General features: G+C 35.7%; 1 protein-coding gene across 1 annotated transcript in view; it reads right to left on the reverse strand.

Moving 5' to 3' along the window:
• LOC134840253 (high affinity copper uptake protein 1-like) overlaps positions 1-14806 on the reverse strand; it is a 53013-nt gene extending 38207 nt beyond the window's left edge. Inside the window, exon 1 of the mRNA XM_063856000.1 lies at positions 14587-14806. Within this exon, the coding sequence (XP_063712070.1) occupies positions 14587-14760 (174 nt within the window). The 5' untranslated portion in view covers positions 14761-14806. The remainder of the gene's footprint in view (positions 1-14586) is intronic.
• Positions 14807-17745: the final 2939 nt, after the last annotated feature.

Below are 17745 nucleotides of genomic sequence, written 5' to 3' on the forward strand. Positions count from 1 at the left end.
TACTGAATAAATGTAAAAATTTTTTGGGAATCATAACGTGATGAGTACAAGTCCACTCATCAGAATTGAAACTTTTTTCTTCGTTAATTATTGCTACAAAATTACCGTGAACGGTTTCATAAAAAATGGTTCTTTCGTGATTGGAATATCCGGCAATAATATAACAAGGCATTTTTGAAGAAAAGTTGGAAGAAAATGACAAACGTAACGCGGAGAGAAATGAAACTGAAATGAATTGTGAAAACGCCTCAAGAGATTAAAATAGGGATTGGTTCTTCTAAAATTAGAAATTTCAAGACCTCCTATGTAGTTTTTAATCAGTTTAATAAGGGAGGGCGTGTAAAATATTTATGTTACCTTGCGTGGTATTCTATGTTTATCTAAATTGCATTCAAACAAATAGCTTGTATCAAAAATAACGTTTAAACATTGTGACCTTTAACACCCATTAAAATTCTTATCAGTTGTACATGCACAAAATACTTATCCATTTGAACTAAATTGCAATCCAATATCTTTGCGATATAAAGTACATGTGTATATAAATTAAAATAGATACAACGCTTTCTTTTGCAGACATATACAATCAATCGGAACCATTCATTTCTTTCTATTCAGTTTTGAATCAAGTTACTTTGAAAATTTACTCGTTACAATGAATAAAACCAAAACAAGCACCACAGCAAATGCAGATAAAGATTTTGGCGATTGTTATTTCGATATTTCGGAAAACAGTAAAAGACTAGTGCGTGCTACATTGAAAACATATGACCAAACTGGAACTTATGTATTCCTGAAAGTTTTCAAAAAAGCAACTGAAGGCGCTGAATTTGAATGTGTACAAAGACTTTCCTTAAGCAGCGAAGAATTTTCAAAATTACTAAAGTCGGGAAAGTCAATCCGAGCGCAAACAAGTGAAATTTCTGATACTGTTGAAAACAAAGACAAACCACAATCTAACTGTAAACGAGCCAGGAAATCTCAACTTTCCTCGAACACAAACGATTTCAAGCACGACTCGAATTAATTTTCCTTTACAAAATGGCAGAAGCTATGTTCGAAGTTGTGTTACCTGATTATTTCAAAAAATTTCAACCAAATTTAAAATTTGTTATCACTGAAAAAATTCCTAATGTATCTACTTTTAAAAATTATGCTTTTGGAAGCCACTTCAAATCTGAATATTGCCCTTTTTCAGTCTAGAATGAAAAAAAAATTCATTACCATATATTGATTCAAGTAGATTCAGAGGAACAATTAAACCAATTTTTTCCTTCCCAAAAATGTTTCAGTGTTCCTTGTATTTTCACTTGCTTCAAATACTTAATTTCTCCTGCTAAAGATGTCAAAGGAAACGGTGAGTTATTTGACAAGCTTAAACTAGCTCTCACTTATTCAGCACAACCTGTTGCAGCCAATCTCGATTTGTTAGATTTCACTGCAATCAAAAAACGTTTACCCAATTTATTGCTTTCTGCAACATCATCTAACAAACAAACTTCACCAAATCAAAACGTTTGCAAGAAATCTCCGGCCGTTGGGGGACAGAAACGAATTGATAATACAGTTACGCCTGCTGCATCGTCGACGTCAAACAAATCCGTAAGAATTTCGACTTCAGTTTCAAAGAAACATACAGAAAGCAGACATGTTCAAACAGATGAGATGAATACAGAAACTTTGAAAAGATTTGAAAGTTTAATTAATGGACCCCATTCTGCCGCTTTTTGCAAATTAATGGATATTTTGACAAGTGGATATGGAAAACTTGATGTAGATACTGATGTGCTATTTGTGAAATTTATTGTTGAAGAGAAAGTTAAGTTTTAATTGATACTTTTCATTATTCCCTTTTTATTATATTGAGTTCAGTAAACATGATTTCAACTTTCGATTTAAAACTCATTCATGAAATTTTTATAGACTTAAAATCACAATATCCAGACAAATCAGTCAGATTTCAGTATTTTTTAGCCACTTGTTTGTATTTGGATGCTGATATTAATTTGGATTTTGTTTTGAAAAACAGACCATATGGTGGTTTAATTGGAATAGACAATTCGTCGCTCGACAAACACTTGAAACATTTCAAATTTCTTAGAATACATGCTATATTGCATGACGCAGCGGGATATTTGCAAGAAAAAAATCATACCGGTCCTGGGTACACATATGTTTTGCCTTGTCCAATAAAAAACTGTTACCAGGGTCACGTGACAGGTATTGCGTTTTGCTTATTTCTTAAAGCATTCAAACCAAAGTTATTTCGTTTGTTGGAATGTTGAGTGAAAGTCATGTTAACCCAAAGAAAGAAAACTAAAAAATTGTTTTTCAATCATCTCATTATTTTAGATATTGAGGGATTTAAATGTGGCAAGAAACCTTTGATCATAAAGGAACTTTCCGTTTGCTCTGCTAATACAATTGATACAATTCATTTTCTGCCACCAGTCCAATTCAACAATTTATCAAAAGAAGAGAAAAAAGCGTACAATTGGGTATCTAAATTTCTACACGGGCTTCGTTGGGACGAAGGTGAATACCCTTACTCATACTTGGATCAAATTTTTGACAGCATTCGTTTGAGGAACCCAAATTCCCATTTTTTTGCTAAAGGTACACAAAAATCTGTTTTACTAGCTGAATACTTGAAATTACCCGTGAAAAATTTGGAAGATTTTGGTTGCCCAAAGATTGAACAGTTATTGGGTCAAGAAAAACATATTTGCAAACGACATTCTCATTTACTTCCCTCACATCAATTATTAAAGCATTGTACCCGTAGAAAATCCAATGTTTTTTTCGATTGGTTACAAAATGAACTGTCCAATGATGCAAACAACCTTATCTCCAAATTTGTTGGTTTACGCTTCAATGACTAATCAGAGTCCTGAAAACAATTCAACACCAAGAATTAAAGTTACTCTTACGCGGACAGGCATATTAGATTGTCGAGGAAAACCTCTCCTGCAAAAACTCGAACAAAACACACTGAACGATATCGAAATCGACAATTTACGGAAATTTTTTTACAGTTCTTGACTACTTTCACCTGTACAATGTCCAGACTCCAGGAATTTCGCCAGTCAATTCCGTTGTTCAATCTCAACCTGGAAGGGCTGCAACCTCAGCTGGGAGAGAGAAGACAAATCCATTTGCATGACCATCAGCTTCCAGCTGATCTGAAAGAATTAGTCAAAACTGATAACGTTGAGGAAATACATTTAGTTCAAGCCACTATCAGAGTTGCTGCTCATTTTTTGTTGTAAAGTTCAAATCTAATTGTAACCATGACAAATTCACAAAATATGAGTTTTTCTTCATTGAACGAGGAGTTGATTTGCCTGTTGAACCGAAATGACGAATCACATACATATACCAAGTTTTGTGAATCATAATAAATATATTTATTGATTGTCTTCATTTTCTTTTGATCTTGTGTGATTACTAGTTGCTAACATGTCGTGTTTGAAAATTCAAAAATTCAAAAAAATATTTTTGCCAAAAGAAAACACACAAAATGTGAGTTTAACAGGTGAGAATTTACCAAAAGAGTTATTAGACGAAATCAGTACCGGAAACGTAGAAAAAATTGTTCGGATACTTCTCACAGACAAAAACATAGCAAGATATATAATAAAATACAAACCAAACGGCAATAGATCAGAGAGAAAAAAAGGCGATTGGTATGCAGTTGTAACTATCAACCTTGATACAAATAAGCAAAAAAAGTCTTCCAGTAAACATGGAAATTGAAGAAACCACCACTGTTGAGAACAATGCTTGCGACTTTGTAGACATTGGTGGTGCCGAACAGTCTTTATCTCACGAAAACAGATCTTGGAAATTTTGTAATTCTGTTTCTCTTCCGTCTGCAGAAGTTGTCTTTTTCACACAAGTCTGTTTCATTTTCATTTTGCTCTCTTTATCTATTTCAAAATTGTCTTTTTACAATCTTAGTTGTGACGAGACTGCCATTTGGCTTTCAATACTATCCAGTACAGTTGGTTACATTTTACCCAATCCCAAGTTATAATAATGAATAAGATCATTTCAACAAAAGATCGTCTGTTTATGTCCGTTTCAGGTCCCTCGGGATCTGGCAAAACTGATTTAATTTTTCAAATGCTTCTCAAAGGTACATTCTATCCATCATATAACAAGATATTTTATTTTTATCTTCACGATCAACCCAAATACCGTTCCTTTGTTTCTCACAACAAATTTGATATTGAATTTATAAAATTGTCCAGCTTTGAAATTGTTAATAACTTACGGGATTGTATGATTGTCTTTGATGATACCTGTGAAGAAATTTTTAATGAAAAAGATTTTGTTAAATTAGCTACAGCAGGCCGACATAAAAATGTTCATGTTATTTATGTCAAGCACAATTTATTTCAGCAAAGTAAGCAATCACGTACAATAGATTTGAATACAACTCACTTAATTTTGTTCAAATCACCTCGAGACATTCAACAAATTGATTATTTAGGCAGACAGTTGAATAATGCAAAATTCCTCCGTCATGCGTATCAGTTGGCAACGAAAGAAGATTTCGGTCATCTGTTGATAGACTTGGATCCCAAAACTTCAGAATGTCTTCGTTATTCGTCAAACATAGTTCCACCATCACCAACCATTTTCTATTTACCATCCTCAAAAGCAGTTATCACATCTCTTGAAAATGAAAGAGAAAGAATTATGTATATTGAAGCAAATGCTCAATAGTCGCCATTGTAGATCAATTTTGACAGGAGCTGATTCAAATTTTATTAGATTTCTTTGCGATTGTTTTGTGAATGTTTTTCTGGGACATGTTCCAGCTAACAAAAGTTTCATCGAGAGTAAGAAAATACCATTTGGAAAAATTGTTGACCCTAAGTTTAGTATCCGAGAAAAACGAAAAGTTTTGGCAAACAATATTTCACTGGTTAAATCAATCGGAGAATCGTGTTACATTTACCTGAAAAACTAGAACCTCAGGCATGTATGCTGAAGAATTCATCCTCATTCCTCGAAAAACATATGCTCCAGATGAAAAAACTGCACCACAATCTCAAATCCTTCATAATCCATTAATTAACGACAAATCATCTCAACTCAATTACATACAACGATTTCGAGAACGAAATATCAGCCGTGACTCTCCACCACCATTAAACCCAACATCTCCTATTCCTTTAACCCCTAATAATGTAGTACCAAATCTTCGAAAAAGAAATTTATCTGCACTTACTAATTTCAGTGATGATGGTGATGATGAAGCAGAAAAAAATTTTGAATCATACAATTCACTGCAGCAGACAAGCTCAAAGAGAACAGAAAAAAACGATGAAAAAAGTAATGGAAAAACCGCTGAAGTGTTTCGAAAGGTTATGGAATCCATTCAAGAGCTATTGGAAGCTAATAAATTGGAAAGGGCAAACATCGTGCTAAAGCAGTTGTTCAAAGTTGAATCCTTGACTTTAGACGTTGACGGATATGTTTTAATTCAAGGAAAACCAACACTCGTTAAAATTGAATCTTTTTTGTACGATACACAGCAAAACACAAAAAAACTTGAGGGTGTTTTTTATCCACAAATTTTGAAAGAACTGAATCTTGATCCTAGCTTAGTGTCCAACACTTATGCCAAACAGATTCTCCGCTCGCTTAAGAGCGAAGCAGCTAAGCCCTCAACTTCTTCCTCCTTCGTCTCCGACGACAACCCGACAACTGAGTACTCGAAGAGATCTAAACCCTCCTCTTCGAAGACTCGATCGACAACTCTCAAACCCAAAACCAAGCAATCCGACAAAAGAAAAACCCAGAAAAAAGAATTTTTCCCCACCACCAACGACGACGATGATAAAAACTATGAAAGCAGTAAAGAATCGTTTGCGACGACGTCAACAAAAGAATGGAAATCCTACTATCAGTGAAGAAAAGAAACTCAAATTACTCTACACGAAAGGTCCAGCTGCATTTGGTAGCGTTAAAAATTTAACAAATGCTAGTCAACTCTCACCAAAAAAAGTTTAAAAATTTCTGAGATCTCAATCATCACATACAAAGTATGGATTGTTTCGTAAAACATATCCTCGGCTAAAAGTGATTGTTAACGATATCAACGAAATTTGGTCTCTTGACTTAGCTTATGTTGATAAATTGGCTAAATATAACCGAGGGGTACGATATTTGTTAGTTGCTGTCGATTGTCTCTCTCGCGACTTACGAGTGGAACCCCTGAAGACCAAATATGCTAAGGAAACAACCGAAGCTTTCAAAAAAATGATCAAAACAAAACAACCAAAAAAAGTTTGGGTTGACAAAGGCACCGAGTTTAAAGGAGAGTTCGAAAAGTTATGTACTAAACGAGAAATCATCAAATACAATACTCACAGTGAAAAAAAATCAGCGTTTGCCGAAAGAAACATTCGATCGCTGAAAAGTATTATGTACAAATACTTGGAGTTTGAATGGACTTACAGTTATATTGAAAAATTACAAAGTTTTGTTCAAACGATTAACTCACGCGTTAATAGAGTAACAAAATTGGCTCCAAACAAGGTCACAAGAAAACATGTACCTGCTTTAGTTTCATTAATTGCAAACAGTTCATCGAAGTTGGTACAGAAACCAAAATTTTATGTTGGTGACTATGTGCGAATAGCGAAGACTGACTTGCCTTTTAGAAAAGGTTACAAGCAGATTTTTACAGACGAAGTTTTTGAAATAGTTGCCATTCCTACTGTAAACCCTCCAACATACAGTCTCATTGATGCGGAAAAGGAAGAAATCAGCGGAAAATTTTATGAAAAAGAACTTAGTTTAATTGGAAACAAAGCTGATTATAACGAAAATGGGCAGTGATGAGTTTACTGTACATTTGATTTCAACAGCATCAATGGATTATTTCCCAGACAACACTTTGGCCAGTTTTAGAAATTTTTGTAAAGAAGAAATAGCTTTAGACGGAGATTGGAGAGTTGCTCTCTCAGAAATAATTTTCCCCACAAAATGAAACAATGTTACTGATGAGGAATTTACGTACTTCAGAGCATCCGAAGTAGTAGCCAGTAAATCCAACGCTGGCAATCGGAATACAATTTCCAGACCCTACTATGGCGAAAAAGTTTTTATCAAATCAGGAGAGTACACTTTTATAGAACAATTGATTAATGAGATAAAAACAAAACTCAAAGACAAAATTCATTTTGATGCGAGTCCTCAAGAAATCACGAATAGCATGAGTATTTGGATGAACGCAAATGAAGGAATCTCATTCCCAAGTCCCCAAATACCCAGTCTGTTAGGCTACAATGCAAAGCTTGATGAGAACGGTGAATATCACATTGGTTACAAAATGATACCCTCCTTCGATGCATCTTATGAGGGAAACGAACTGTACGAATCTCATTTCCCATATGACTTATCAAGTGGGACAAGTCTAATTTTTGTCTATATTGACATTATTCAATACCAAACTGTTGGTGATGCAAAGGCCCCATTGTTACGCGTCATTGATTCAAATAGACGGATCAAAAACGGTAGTGCCTGCAGCATTGAACCTAATCTTCGAAAAAACTTCACTAATTTAGACTACAAAAAGTTATTCACTTCATCTGTACAATCAATATCGGTACAGTTGCGCACAGAAACTGGAAGACTAGTGCCCTTTGCAGGAACTGGTAAAGTTGTGTTGACTCTAAAATTCAAGCGCTTTGATTGAAAACCAATGGAACAATATTATGCAAAGCAAGCTTCACTTCCTCATTTCTCTGGACACTACCGACAACGCGGCAGTGGATTTGGCGCTTTGGCTGCTGGTATTGGTCGTGTTGCTATACCGTTTGCACGACGGATTATTCTACCGGCTGCAAAAAAACTGGGCAGAGAACTTTTGATGAGTGCAGCGCCAGAACTAATTGATGTCGCTATGAAAAAGAAGTCTCCTAAACAAGCATTGAAAAACACTGTCACAAAAACTGCAAGAAAACAACTCGGTGGTGGTAGACGTCGTCGTCGAAAGACACCAATGAATGGATTACGAAGAAGAAGGTCAGTAGGGGCTCGAAAAAGAAAAACAACCATTCGAAGAAAAACCAGTGAGAAGTCGAGCAGATTTTTTCTCAAACATAAATGATCGCTAATTTGTTACCCAATGAAGCTACCCATAGCTCTCTGGATTTGTTTGAAAAACAACCTCTTTTGATTACTTTTGAAAATGCTTTTGATCAAAAAATTGGACCTGTCTATTCACCTAATGGACCAATGCTTGAATTTGAAATCACCGGTGACCGAAATACGATGCAAAGTAACGCAATCAAATGGAGCTGATCTGCGATACGACAACACTGATCCTACTGTGTCTGATTCACCGTTCCTCGTAAACAACTCCCTGTATTCCCTTTTCTCTGACTGTACCCTCTCTGCTAATGGACTCAAAATCTCAAATGCCAATAGTAATTTTGCGCATAAAAGCTTTATTGGAACAGAATTTTCTAACAGCAAAGGAGCCAAGGACTCATGGCTTAAGTGTCAGGGATATCGTTTTGAAAACAATCCCGCTGCAATAGATGCAGCTGATTTCACATCTCAACGAGAACTGGTCCGTGAATCGAGGGAAATTTGGTTCTATGGACCCGCTGGAGTTGATTTTTTTTACATGTGACAAGCATTTGTTGAGCGGTTTTACCCTCAGACTTTCCTACAGACGTTCTCATGAAGACTTTCTCATTATATCGGAAGATGCTGCCAAGCATTACAAGCTGCAAATACTCGAAGCGAACCTATATGTTAGAAAAATGACTGTGACTGACCATGTGCTCTCTGCCATTGAATCAACTTTGCTCAAAACTCCTGCGAACTACCCATATCAAGAAGAAATTACAAAAACATTTCTTGCAACAGCTGGTCAGCGCAGCTGGCAACAGGAAGATATTTTTGCTCGTAAACCGGTGAGACAAATTATCATAGCATTGAACAAAAATAATGCATTTCTAGGAACAAACCGAACGAATCCTTTTCATTATCAAAAATTTGGATTGGAGCAAGTTACTTTGAGACGAAATGGTTTACCAATAGCAAGTACACCAATCAGTACACAAGATCATAAACGTCTCTTCTTCAACACACTATCAGCGCTGGGTTTGTTGCACTGCGGGCTGGGAATCACTCTGGATAACTACCAACAGCACTTTATTATGTGTTTTGATCTCACTAGCACACAGCAGGCAGCTCATGACTTCTTGCATCCAGAACTTACTAACTGCTCAGTTTCACTCGATCTTCAATTCTCAAACGCTTTGACAGCAAACCTGGAAATTTTTGTTTGGGGTATACGCTCATCCAATGTATTTATTACCTCCGACCGCAAAGTTACAAAGAACGTCCTTCCCATTTCGACAGTCTGAAAATGGATGAAACCCAGTTGCAGGACCTCATTCAGAATTGTAAACATCTGAAATATAAGTTTTTTGGAGTATTTGCAGCCGACAATTTTCCACCTCTCATCCCAAACAATATCTTTATGATTGTGAACACTTCAAAATCAGATTCTCCGGGGACACATTGGATTGTGATATGCAACAGAAGAAATGTTTTATACTTCGCTGATCCTCTCGGTCTTCCTCTTTGGCAGTACACCAATCTGTATAAACGATTGAACGAGAATTTTCATCAGGTGACTGAATTGATGACAAACTTTCCCATGCAAGACTCAAACTCTACCATGTGCGGTTCTTTTTGTATTTATATTGCACATTTGATTTTTGATAAAAACTTTAATGGTGATGCTTCTGATTTTGTTTACATAACTGATCATGTTTTGAAACGTTTCCTAACTCACATGCTTACCCATTAACTAACCATTTAATATGGTTGATTTATACATTTTACAATTTAATTTTGAACAATACATTCTTTTAGTAATTGAAATTTTACCCAATTGTTAACTGAATAGCAGTAATTCGAGAAGTTAAGCTTTTTATCAAAGTGAAAAAAAAAAGTACAAAATCGATCTATGGGGGATTATACCAGCAACTGTTGCCTCCTTTCAGTACAATTTCCGGACGGGTTTCGAAACGCCGCCTTTCGGCTGAGAGTCGAGCGCCATGCGTTTTCCTCTACTCGGACCCCAAGAAATTTTGTTCCACTTCAATTTTATAGTAACAAGTTAGGTACAAGTCTTAGAAATGATTGCAGCAAAATTAATGGGCACTTTTGGCTTTCATCAGTGTTCTCGTTTTTCAAGATCTTTAGACACTTCAACCTTTTAGCTCTTTCAATCTTTCTATAAAATCAAAGCTTTTGTCATAGATTTCAGACGTTTATTTTTCAGTCTCCTGTAGACACGGAAAATGGAAATGTCGAAATTTTCAAGCCAATTTCATTATTTTAGAGTTTTCAGTGTTTCGTAATTTTTCCTTATTTTTTAGCTTCATTTGGCTTAAAGTAATTTTTCATTCTTATTTTGGTCAAATTGATTATTAATTTTTGCCTAAATAGAGGTGGCGGCCGCCGCACTTGACGAACTTTCCTTTCTTCGAGATTCAGCAATAAAACATGCATTTTTGAAGGAAATCGGTCACCGCAGGCAACAGTTAAGCTACGCTGCCAAAATCTTGTGCTTTCCTATATACCATATAGTTTGGTCGCATATAATAGGTATATAACGCCATTTTACATGTAAACAAATCAATACCCCCAAACTTTAGAAGGGAAAACATGCACCGACCAAAACCTAATTCCATTCCCGTTTCCACAACGTTCAGTGGGAATACTCAATAATATACCGAAGTTTTACATGAGGACTATTAGGTATAAAACTATACATGGTGACAATTAGGATTATTACATAGTGACCATTAGGTATAAAATTATACATGGTGACAATTAGGATTATTACATGGTGACCATTGCTGATCATTTAATACATGGTGACCATTATGATTTATACCTAATGGTCATCCATGTATGACAACCCCCCCCCCCCCGATCCTAACGCACTATATGCATACTACTAGTTATCTTCCTTGGAATAGTCAAATATTTGATTTTGTTACCGTTTTTCAACCTTTGACTTTTCTCAAAATTTACGCTCTGAATTGAGCAGACAAACGAAAGTCCGACAATTTTATACAAACTGAAATCAACAAGGTCCTGCTACGAGTCGAAATTTAGACCATAGGGTGCAAAAACAACCAAGTTAACTCCGGGCCAAGCGAGAAGGAACCTGGAAGTTGTTTATGTTCAATAAAAAAGCCAGGTCAAATTCTGGTACGAACAGTTGTTTACGGGAAAAAAGTATAGTTCCTGGTTTTAAGATACTTGCTCTAGCAATTGTAAACATATTTGTATTACTGAAGCTTTGATACAAAGATCCCCTGATCAAGTCTAAAGGAGTCAGTCTTACTATAAGGAAAACAAGCGATAAAACTTCGCAGCAAAGAAACAATTAGTCGGACATAACCATCTTGAACTTCAATTTTAAAAAACATTGGGAGTTGCTGCTACTGCAGCGGAGCTTATCACTCTCGAGATCTCCAGTGAACCCACAATATCAGATTTCAGAGGGTATTTTTGAGAAAAGTCAAAGATTCAAAAACGGTAACAACATCAAATATTTGACTATTCCAAGGAAGATAACTTTTTGATTAAAAAAAGTCGGCGTAGCCTCTTATGAAGGAGAGCTTTCCACAATCCGTTCTATCCATTTAAAATAAATCTCAGATTTAGACGAGAAGTTTTTGAGATGACGGAAAAATTTGAAAACATGGGTCAAATATTCCGCTAGTGACTTTTTCGCAAAGGAGACCAGTCGATTATGCAAGCACACGGAAGTAGACAATCTTTCCATTGATATCCCATATAGAAAGGGACTAGCGGAAGTAAACAGGACCGCACATGGGAGAATGGGAGGTCTTTTCATTGTTATCCCTTGTAAAAAAAAAGACTATGCAACTACTATGATACTTGCTTGAATAATAAGAAAAAACCGTGATGTGGCACCTAAGCCGACAAAATTGAGCAGAAAAACGAAAGTCCGACAATTTTATACAAACTGAAATCAACAAGGTCCTGCTACGAGTCGAAATTTAGACCATAGGGTGCAAAAACAACCAAGTTAACTCCGGGCCAAGCGAGAAGGAACCTGAAAATTGTTTATGTTCAATAAAAAAGCCAGGTCAAATTCTAGGACGAACAGTTGTTTACGGGAAAAAAGTATAGTTCCTGGTTTTAAGATACTTGCTCTAGCAATTGTAAACATATTTGTATTACTGAAGCTTTGATACAAAGATCCCCTGATCAAGTCTAAAGGAGTCAGTCTTACTATAAGGAAAACAAGCGATAAAACTTCGCAGCAAAGAAACAATTAGTCGGACATAACCATCTTGAACTTCAATTTTAAAAAACATTGGGAGTTGCTGCTACTGCAGCGGAGCTTATCACTCTCGAGATCTCCAGTGAACCCACAATATCAGATTTCAGAGGGTATTTTTGAGAAAAGTCAAAGGTTCAAAAACGGTAACAACATCAAATATTTGACTATTCCAAGGAAGATAACTTTTTGATTAAAAAAAGTCGGCGTAGCCTCTTATGAAGGAGAGCTTTCCACAATCCGTTCTATCCATTTAAAATAAATCTCAGATTTAGACGAGAAGTTTTTGAGATGACGGAAAAATTTGAAAACATGGGTCAAATATTCCGCTAGTGACTTTTTCGCAAAGGAGACCAGTCGATTATGCAAGCACACGGAAGTAGACAATCTTTCCATTGATATCCCATATAGAAAGGGACTAGCGGAAGTAAACAGGACCGCACATGGGAGAATGGGAGGTCTTTTCATTGTTATCCCTTGTAAAAAAAAATACTATGCAACTACTATGATACTTGCTTGAATAATAAGAAAAAACCGTGATGTGGCACCTAAGCCGACAAAATTGAGCAGACAAACGAAAGTCCGACAATTTTATACAAACTGAAATCAACAAGGTCCTGCTACGAGTCGAAATTTAGACCATAGGGTGCAAAAACAACCAAGTTAACTCCGGGCCAAGCGAGAAGGAACCTGGAAGTTGTTTATGTTCAATAAAAAAGCCAGGTCAAATTCTAGGACGAACAGTTGTTTACGGGAAAAAAGTATAGTTCCTGCTTTTAAGATACTTGCTCTAGCAATTGTAAACATATTTGTATTACTGAAGCTTTGATACAAAGATCCCCTGATCAAGTCTAAAGGAGTCAGTCTTACTATAAGGAAAACAAGCGATAAAACTTCGCAGCAAAGAAACAATTAGTCGGACATAACCATCTTGAACTTCAATTTTAAAAAACATTGGGAGTTACTGCTACTGCAGCGGAGCTTATCACTTTCGAGATCTCCAGTGAACCCACAATATCAGATTTCAGAGGGTATTTTTGAGAAAAGTCAAAGGTTCAAAAACGGTAACAACATCAAATATTTGACTATTCCAAGGAAGATAACTTTTTGATTAAAAAAAGTCGGCGTAGCCTCTTATGAAGGAGAGCTTTCCACAATCCGTTCTATCCATTTAAAATAAATCTCAGACTTAGAAGAGTAGTTTTCGAGATAACGGAAAAATTTGAGAACATATTCCCCTACAGACTTTTTCGCAGAAAGAGACAAGTCAATTTTGAAAGCCCACACATGAAGTAGGCGGTTTTTCCATTGATATCTTTTGCAAAAAAAACTAGCGGGAGTAAAAGGGACCGCACACGGGAGAATATTCGGTCTTTTCAATGATATTCCTTGTGAAAAAAAAGAGACTATGCAACTACTATGATACTGGCTTGAATCATACGAAGAAACCGTGATGTGGCTCCTAAGCCGACAAAAATGAGCAGACAAATGAAAGTCCAACAATTTGATACATACTGAAAATAACAAGGTTCTGTCGAGACTCGAACTCCAGACCTTAGGGTGCAAAAATATTCAAAATACCTCCAGGCCAAGTGAAAAGAAACCTGGAAGTTAATGTTCAATGAAATAGCAATTTCATATTCTGGTAAGAACAGTTGCTTACGTGAAAAAAGTATAATTCCCGGTTACAAGACACTTGCTCTAGCTATTGTAAACATATTTACATTTTTGAAGCTTTAAAACAAAGATCCCCTGATCAAGTCTCAAGGAGTCAAAGTCTTACTAAAAGGAAAACAAGCGACGGAAACTTTGCAATGAGTCGGACAAAACCATCTCGAAGTTTGATACTGCAAAACTGTTTCTTGAAATTTGGTACTCGCTTAGAATTATGATCACGAGTGTTTTGATGGATTCATTGAAATTCTGTAATTTAGACGTGCTGCCTCGCCAGAACACTTAATATCTGGGGTAAGTACTTCAAGAGGATGAAAACAAAGATAACATATTTCTTTGTTAGATATACCACTTAAACTTTCTATAATAAGAAATTATCAAAAATATCTAAGTCACTGGTACAACTACCTTTCCCAACTTTTTGTCTGATTTTTTAACATTGGACCATAGATATTTTTAGAGACTTTTCTTCTAAAAAAGGTTTCAAATGGGACCATACTTTTGAACGAGTACCTTAAGTTTACTTACAATATATAAGACTATCTAACCTGCATCATCATTGAGGAGTGATCACCGCTGTAAGAATGCGACGACTGCATTTTTGATTCTGATGGTGGCAGTTGCATGTCAACCATGTTATTCATATGGCCTATATCAACATGGTTGGCTTGATCCATACCAGCGTGGTAGGCATGATCCATACCAACGTGACTCGCTTCCATATTTAGAAACGACTGTCGCGTGACATCAGTAGCTCAGGTTTTCATCGTATCTTGAAAAGAAAACAAGATTTAATGAGACTAGCAAGTTCGCCTCCAATAATCAATTGGCTCGCCAAAAACTAGTTGTTGTTCTGATCAAGCTTTCCAAGCAAAGAAATTTTGAACAAATTGAAGTTCAGCCATATCGTTAATCGGCTTGAAAAACTTTAGGTTTCACAGAATCAATCGGTTCCCAAAAATTTTCTAAGCAAACAATTCAAACTATGAAACTTTGTATTACTTCAAAATGTTTCATGAAGCAAATCGGATGGTGCAACTTAAGGTTTTTATGTGGAAGCTATTCAAGCAAAAAAAAACATTGCATTCAAGTTGTTTCATACAGCGAATCAATTCGCAAAGATTAAGACTTCGCTAGGCTCGCTATTTAAGCAAGGAAACTTTGGAAAAATTCACTTTCTTTCAAAGAGCGAATCAGTTGGCAAAAAGTTTATGTTTTTCTTTGTAAGCTATTCAAACTATAAAATGAAATATTTCAAGCTGTTTCACAGAGCGAGCTGGTTCGCAAAGGGTTCAAGTTTGTCTATGCAAGCTATTTAAAACATAAAACTTTTAAAATATCTCAGTTAATGCATAGACTGATTTGGTCCACGAAAAGTATAAGTTTTTCGAAGCAAAATATTGAGCTTTAACACTTTGTTCGCGAAAAACTTAAATTTTTTTAAGCAAGCTATTCAAGCTATGAAATTAAAAATAATAATAATATTGTTTTAAAAAGTGAACTGGATGGCAAGCTGTTTTTTCTGTTGAAGCCTTTAGAGTGATTTCCAGATTTTTTTCTTAGTTTTTCAATCAACATTTTAGATCGAGCTAATGGTACAAGGAAATTCGGAAAAACCTAAGCTATTTCCTAGACGAATCGTTTTCGCCAAAAGTTAAAGTTTTCCAAAGCAAGCAATTCAAGCTTAAGATATTACATGAAACAAATCAGTTCACAAAAACTTGTTAAAACAAGATATTCGAAATTTTAAAGCTATTGTTGTTGTTGTTGTTGTTGTTGTTGTGGATTCTCAGAAATACTTCTGATGGGACTGCTCCCAGTTCATTTCTTCTTAAAACGTCTTCCATACATCCCTGCAGTTTCGACAATCACAAAACAGTATCCATGTGCAAGGATTCGCCTCATTGAATTTCGCCATTTGATAGGTCCACATAAAATTCAAGAGTCTGTTTTTTAGCCCCGTGGGATTGAAGAAATCTACTGTTCCAGGTAGATGATTGGCCACCCGAGACAGCCTGAAACAAAACTCAGCGCGAGCTTTTTCTGTGCGGACTTTTTTAAGGCTTAATGTCGGGCCATCATTTTGTCTTGTATTTGAGGCAGACTTGTTGGTTAATAGTCGTATTTGTAAATCGTTTTCACTGTGAAAAAAGCTCGATAGGTTCAATAGATTGCATAGCTGTATGAACATAGTAAGGGGCAATGTATTCGTTCGTTTTAACAACGTTTGATAATCACTCTCATAACTGTTTGTTACCCATTTTAGCGCTCTTTTCTGGAATCGTTCAAGTTTTGATAAATTTGCGCGGCATATATTAAAACACGAAGATGCAAATGTTAAAAGTGGTAAAACCGCTGACTTGTAAACACCCAATTTTACTTTCTGTGAAACCCCTTTTGCCACATTTCTTTTAGCAAAATAGAAAATCTGATTTGCTTTTTTCATTCTCGCCATTAGATGATTTGACCAGCTTAGGGTTTTATCAATATGTACCCCCAAATCTTTTATTGTTTCTACTGATTCAAGCATATGCCCATTGATTTGAATTGAATTTGAGTTTCCTCGAAAAATCAGCTCTTTGCATTTGTCAGGAGCCAACTCCATTTTGTTTCCGTTCACCCAATTTTCTAAAGCCGATATATCTGATTGTATTTCAAATTTGGATAGGCCCGCCGAGAAAAGTTTTAAATCGTCTGCATAAATGAAGGGAGTAGTGAATTTTAGCACTTCTGGCAGGTCATTTATAAAAATGCAAAACAGTAACGGCCCCAGCAGAGACCCTTGAGGAACTCCACTTGTAACTAATTTAGAAGAGGATGATACATTGTCACATTTTACCCACTGCGTTCTGTTTTCAAGATAGCTCGCTAAGACTTCCAAAAAACATCCCCCTACTCCAATATTCGCCACTTTTTTCAACAATTCAAAATGGGGCACTTTATCGAATGCCTTTGAAAAATCGGTGTAATAAACGAGCACTTCATCGTTCGGATTTTTATCCAGCGCCTCGTAAACTCGTTGTAAAAATGCTAACAGATTAGTTACAACCGACTTCTTTTTAACAAAACCATGTTGACTTGATTTCATGTATTTTTGAAAGTGATCGTAAAGTGGTTCGTACATGCATTTTTCGAGCACTTTAGAGATAATTGTTAATAACGAGACAGGTCTGTAGTTTTTTATTTGCCTTTTGTCGTCTTTTTTGTGTATGGGCGAAATAGCAGCACTTTTCCAGAATTTAGGTACACATCGTAACCTCTTGATATTTTTGAAAATAGCATTTAAAATGGAGCTCATCGGTTTAGCTAAACTTTTCAAAAAACAAGGCGGCAGAATACGACACTTTGAAAAATACGACACGAGTTTTGTTCATAGACTGACTCGTTTTGCGATAAATTTAAGTGTTTTAAGAAAAACCCAATAAAGCTATGCAACCTTGAAACATTCAAGTTATTTCATAAACCGAATCAGTACGCAAAAAGCTTTAAAATTTTCTAAGCAAGCAAATTGAGCAAACAAAATTTACTCTTCCAAGTTACTTCGTGGGCTAAATCAGTTTGAAAAAAGTTTTATATTTTTCTAAGCATGGTTTTTAAGCTATGAAATTTTAAATTATCACAAATTATTTCAGACTGAATGGTTCGCGAAAAACTTTAAATTTTCTAAGGAAGCTTTTAAGCAAGGAAACTTTGTGACATTCGACCAG

This window comes from Symsagittifera roscoffensis, chromosome 2 (assembly GCF_963678635.1).
Source record: "Symsagittifera roscoffensis chromosome 2, txSymRosc1.1, whole genome shotgun sequence".
In the NCBI taxonomy this organism is placed as follows: Eukaryota; Metazoa; Xenacoelomorpha; order Acoela; family Convolutidae; genus Symsagittifera; species Symsagittifera roscoffensis.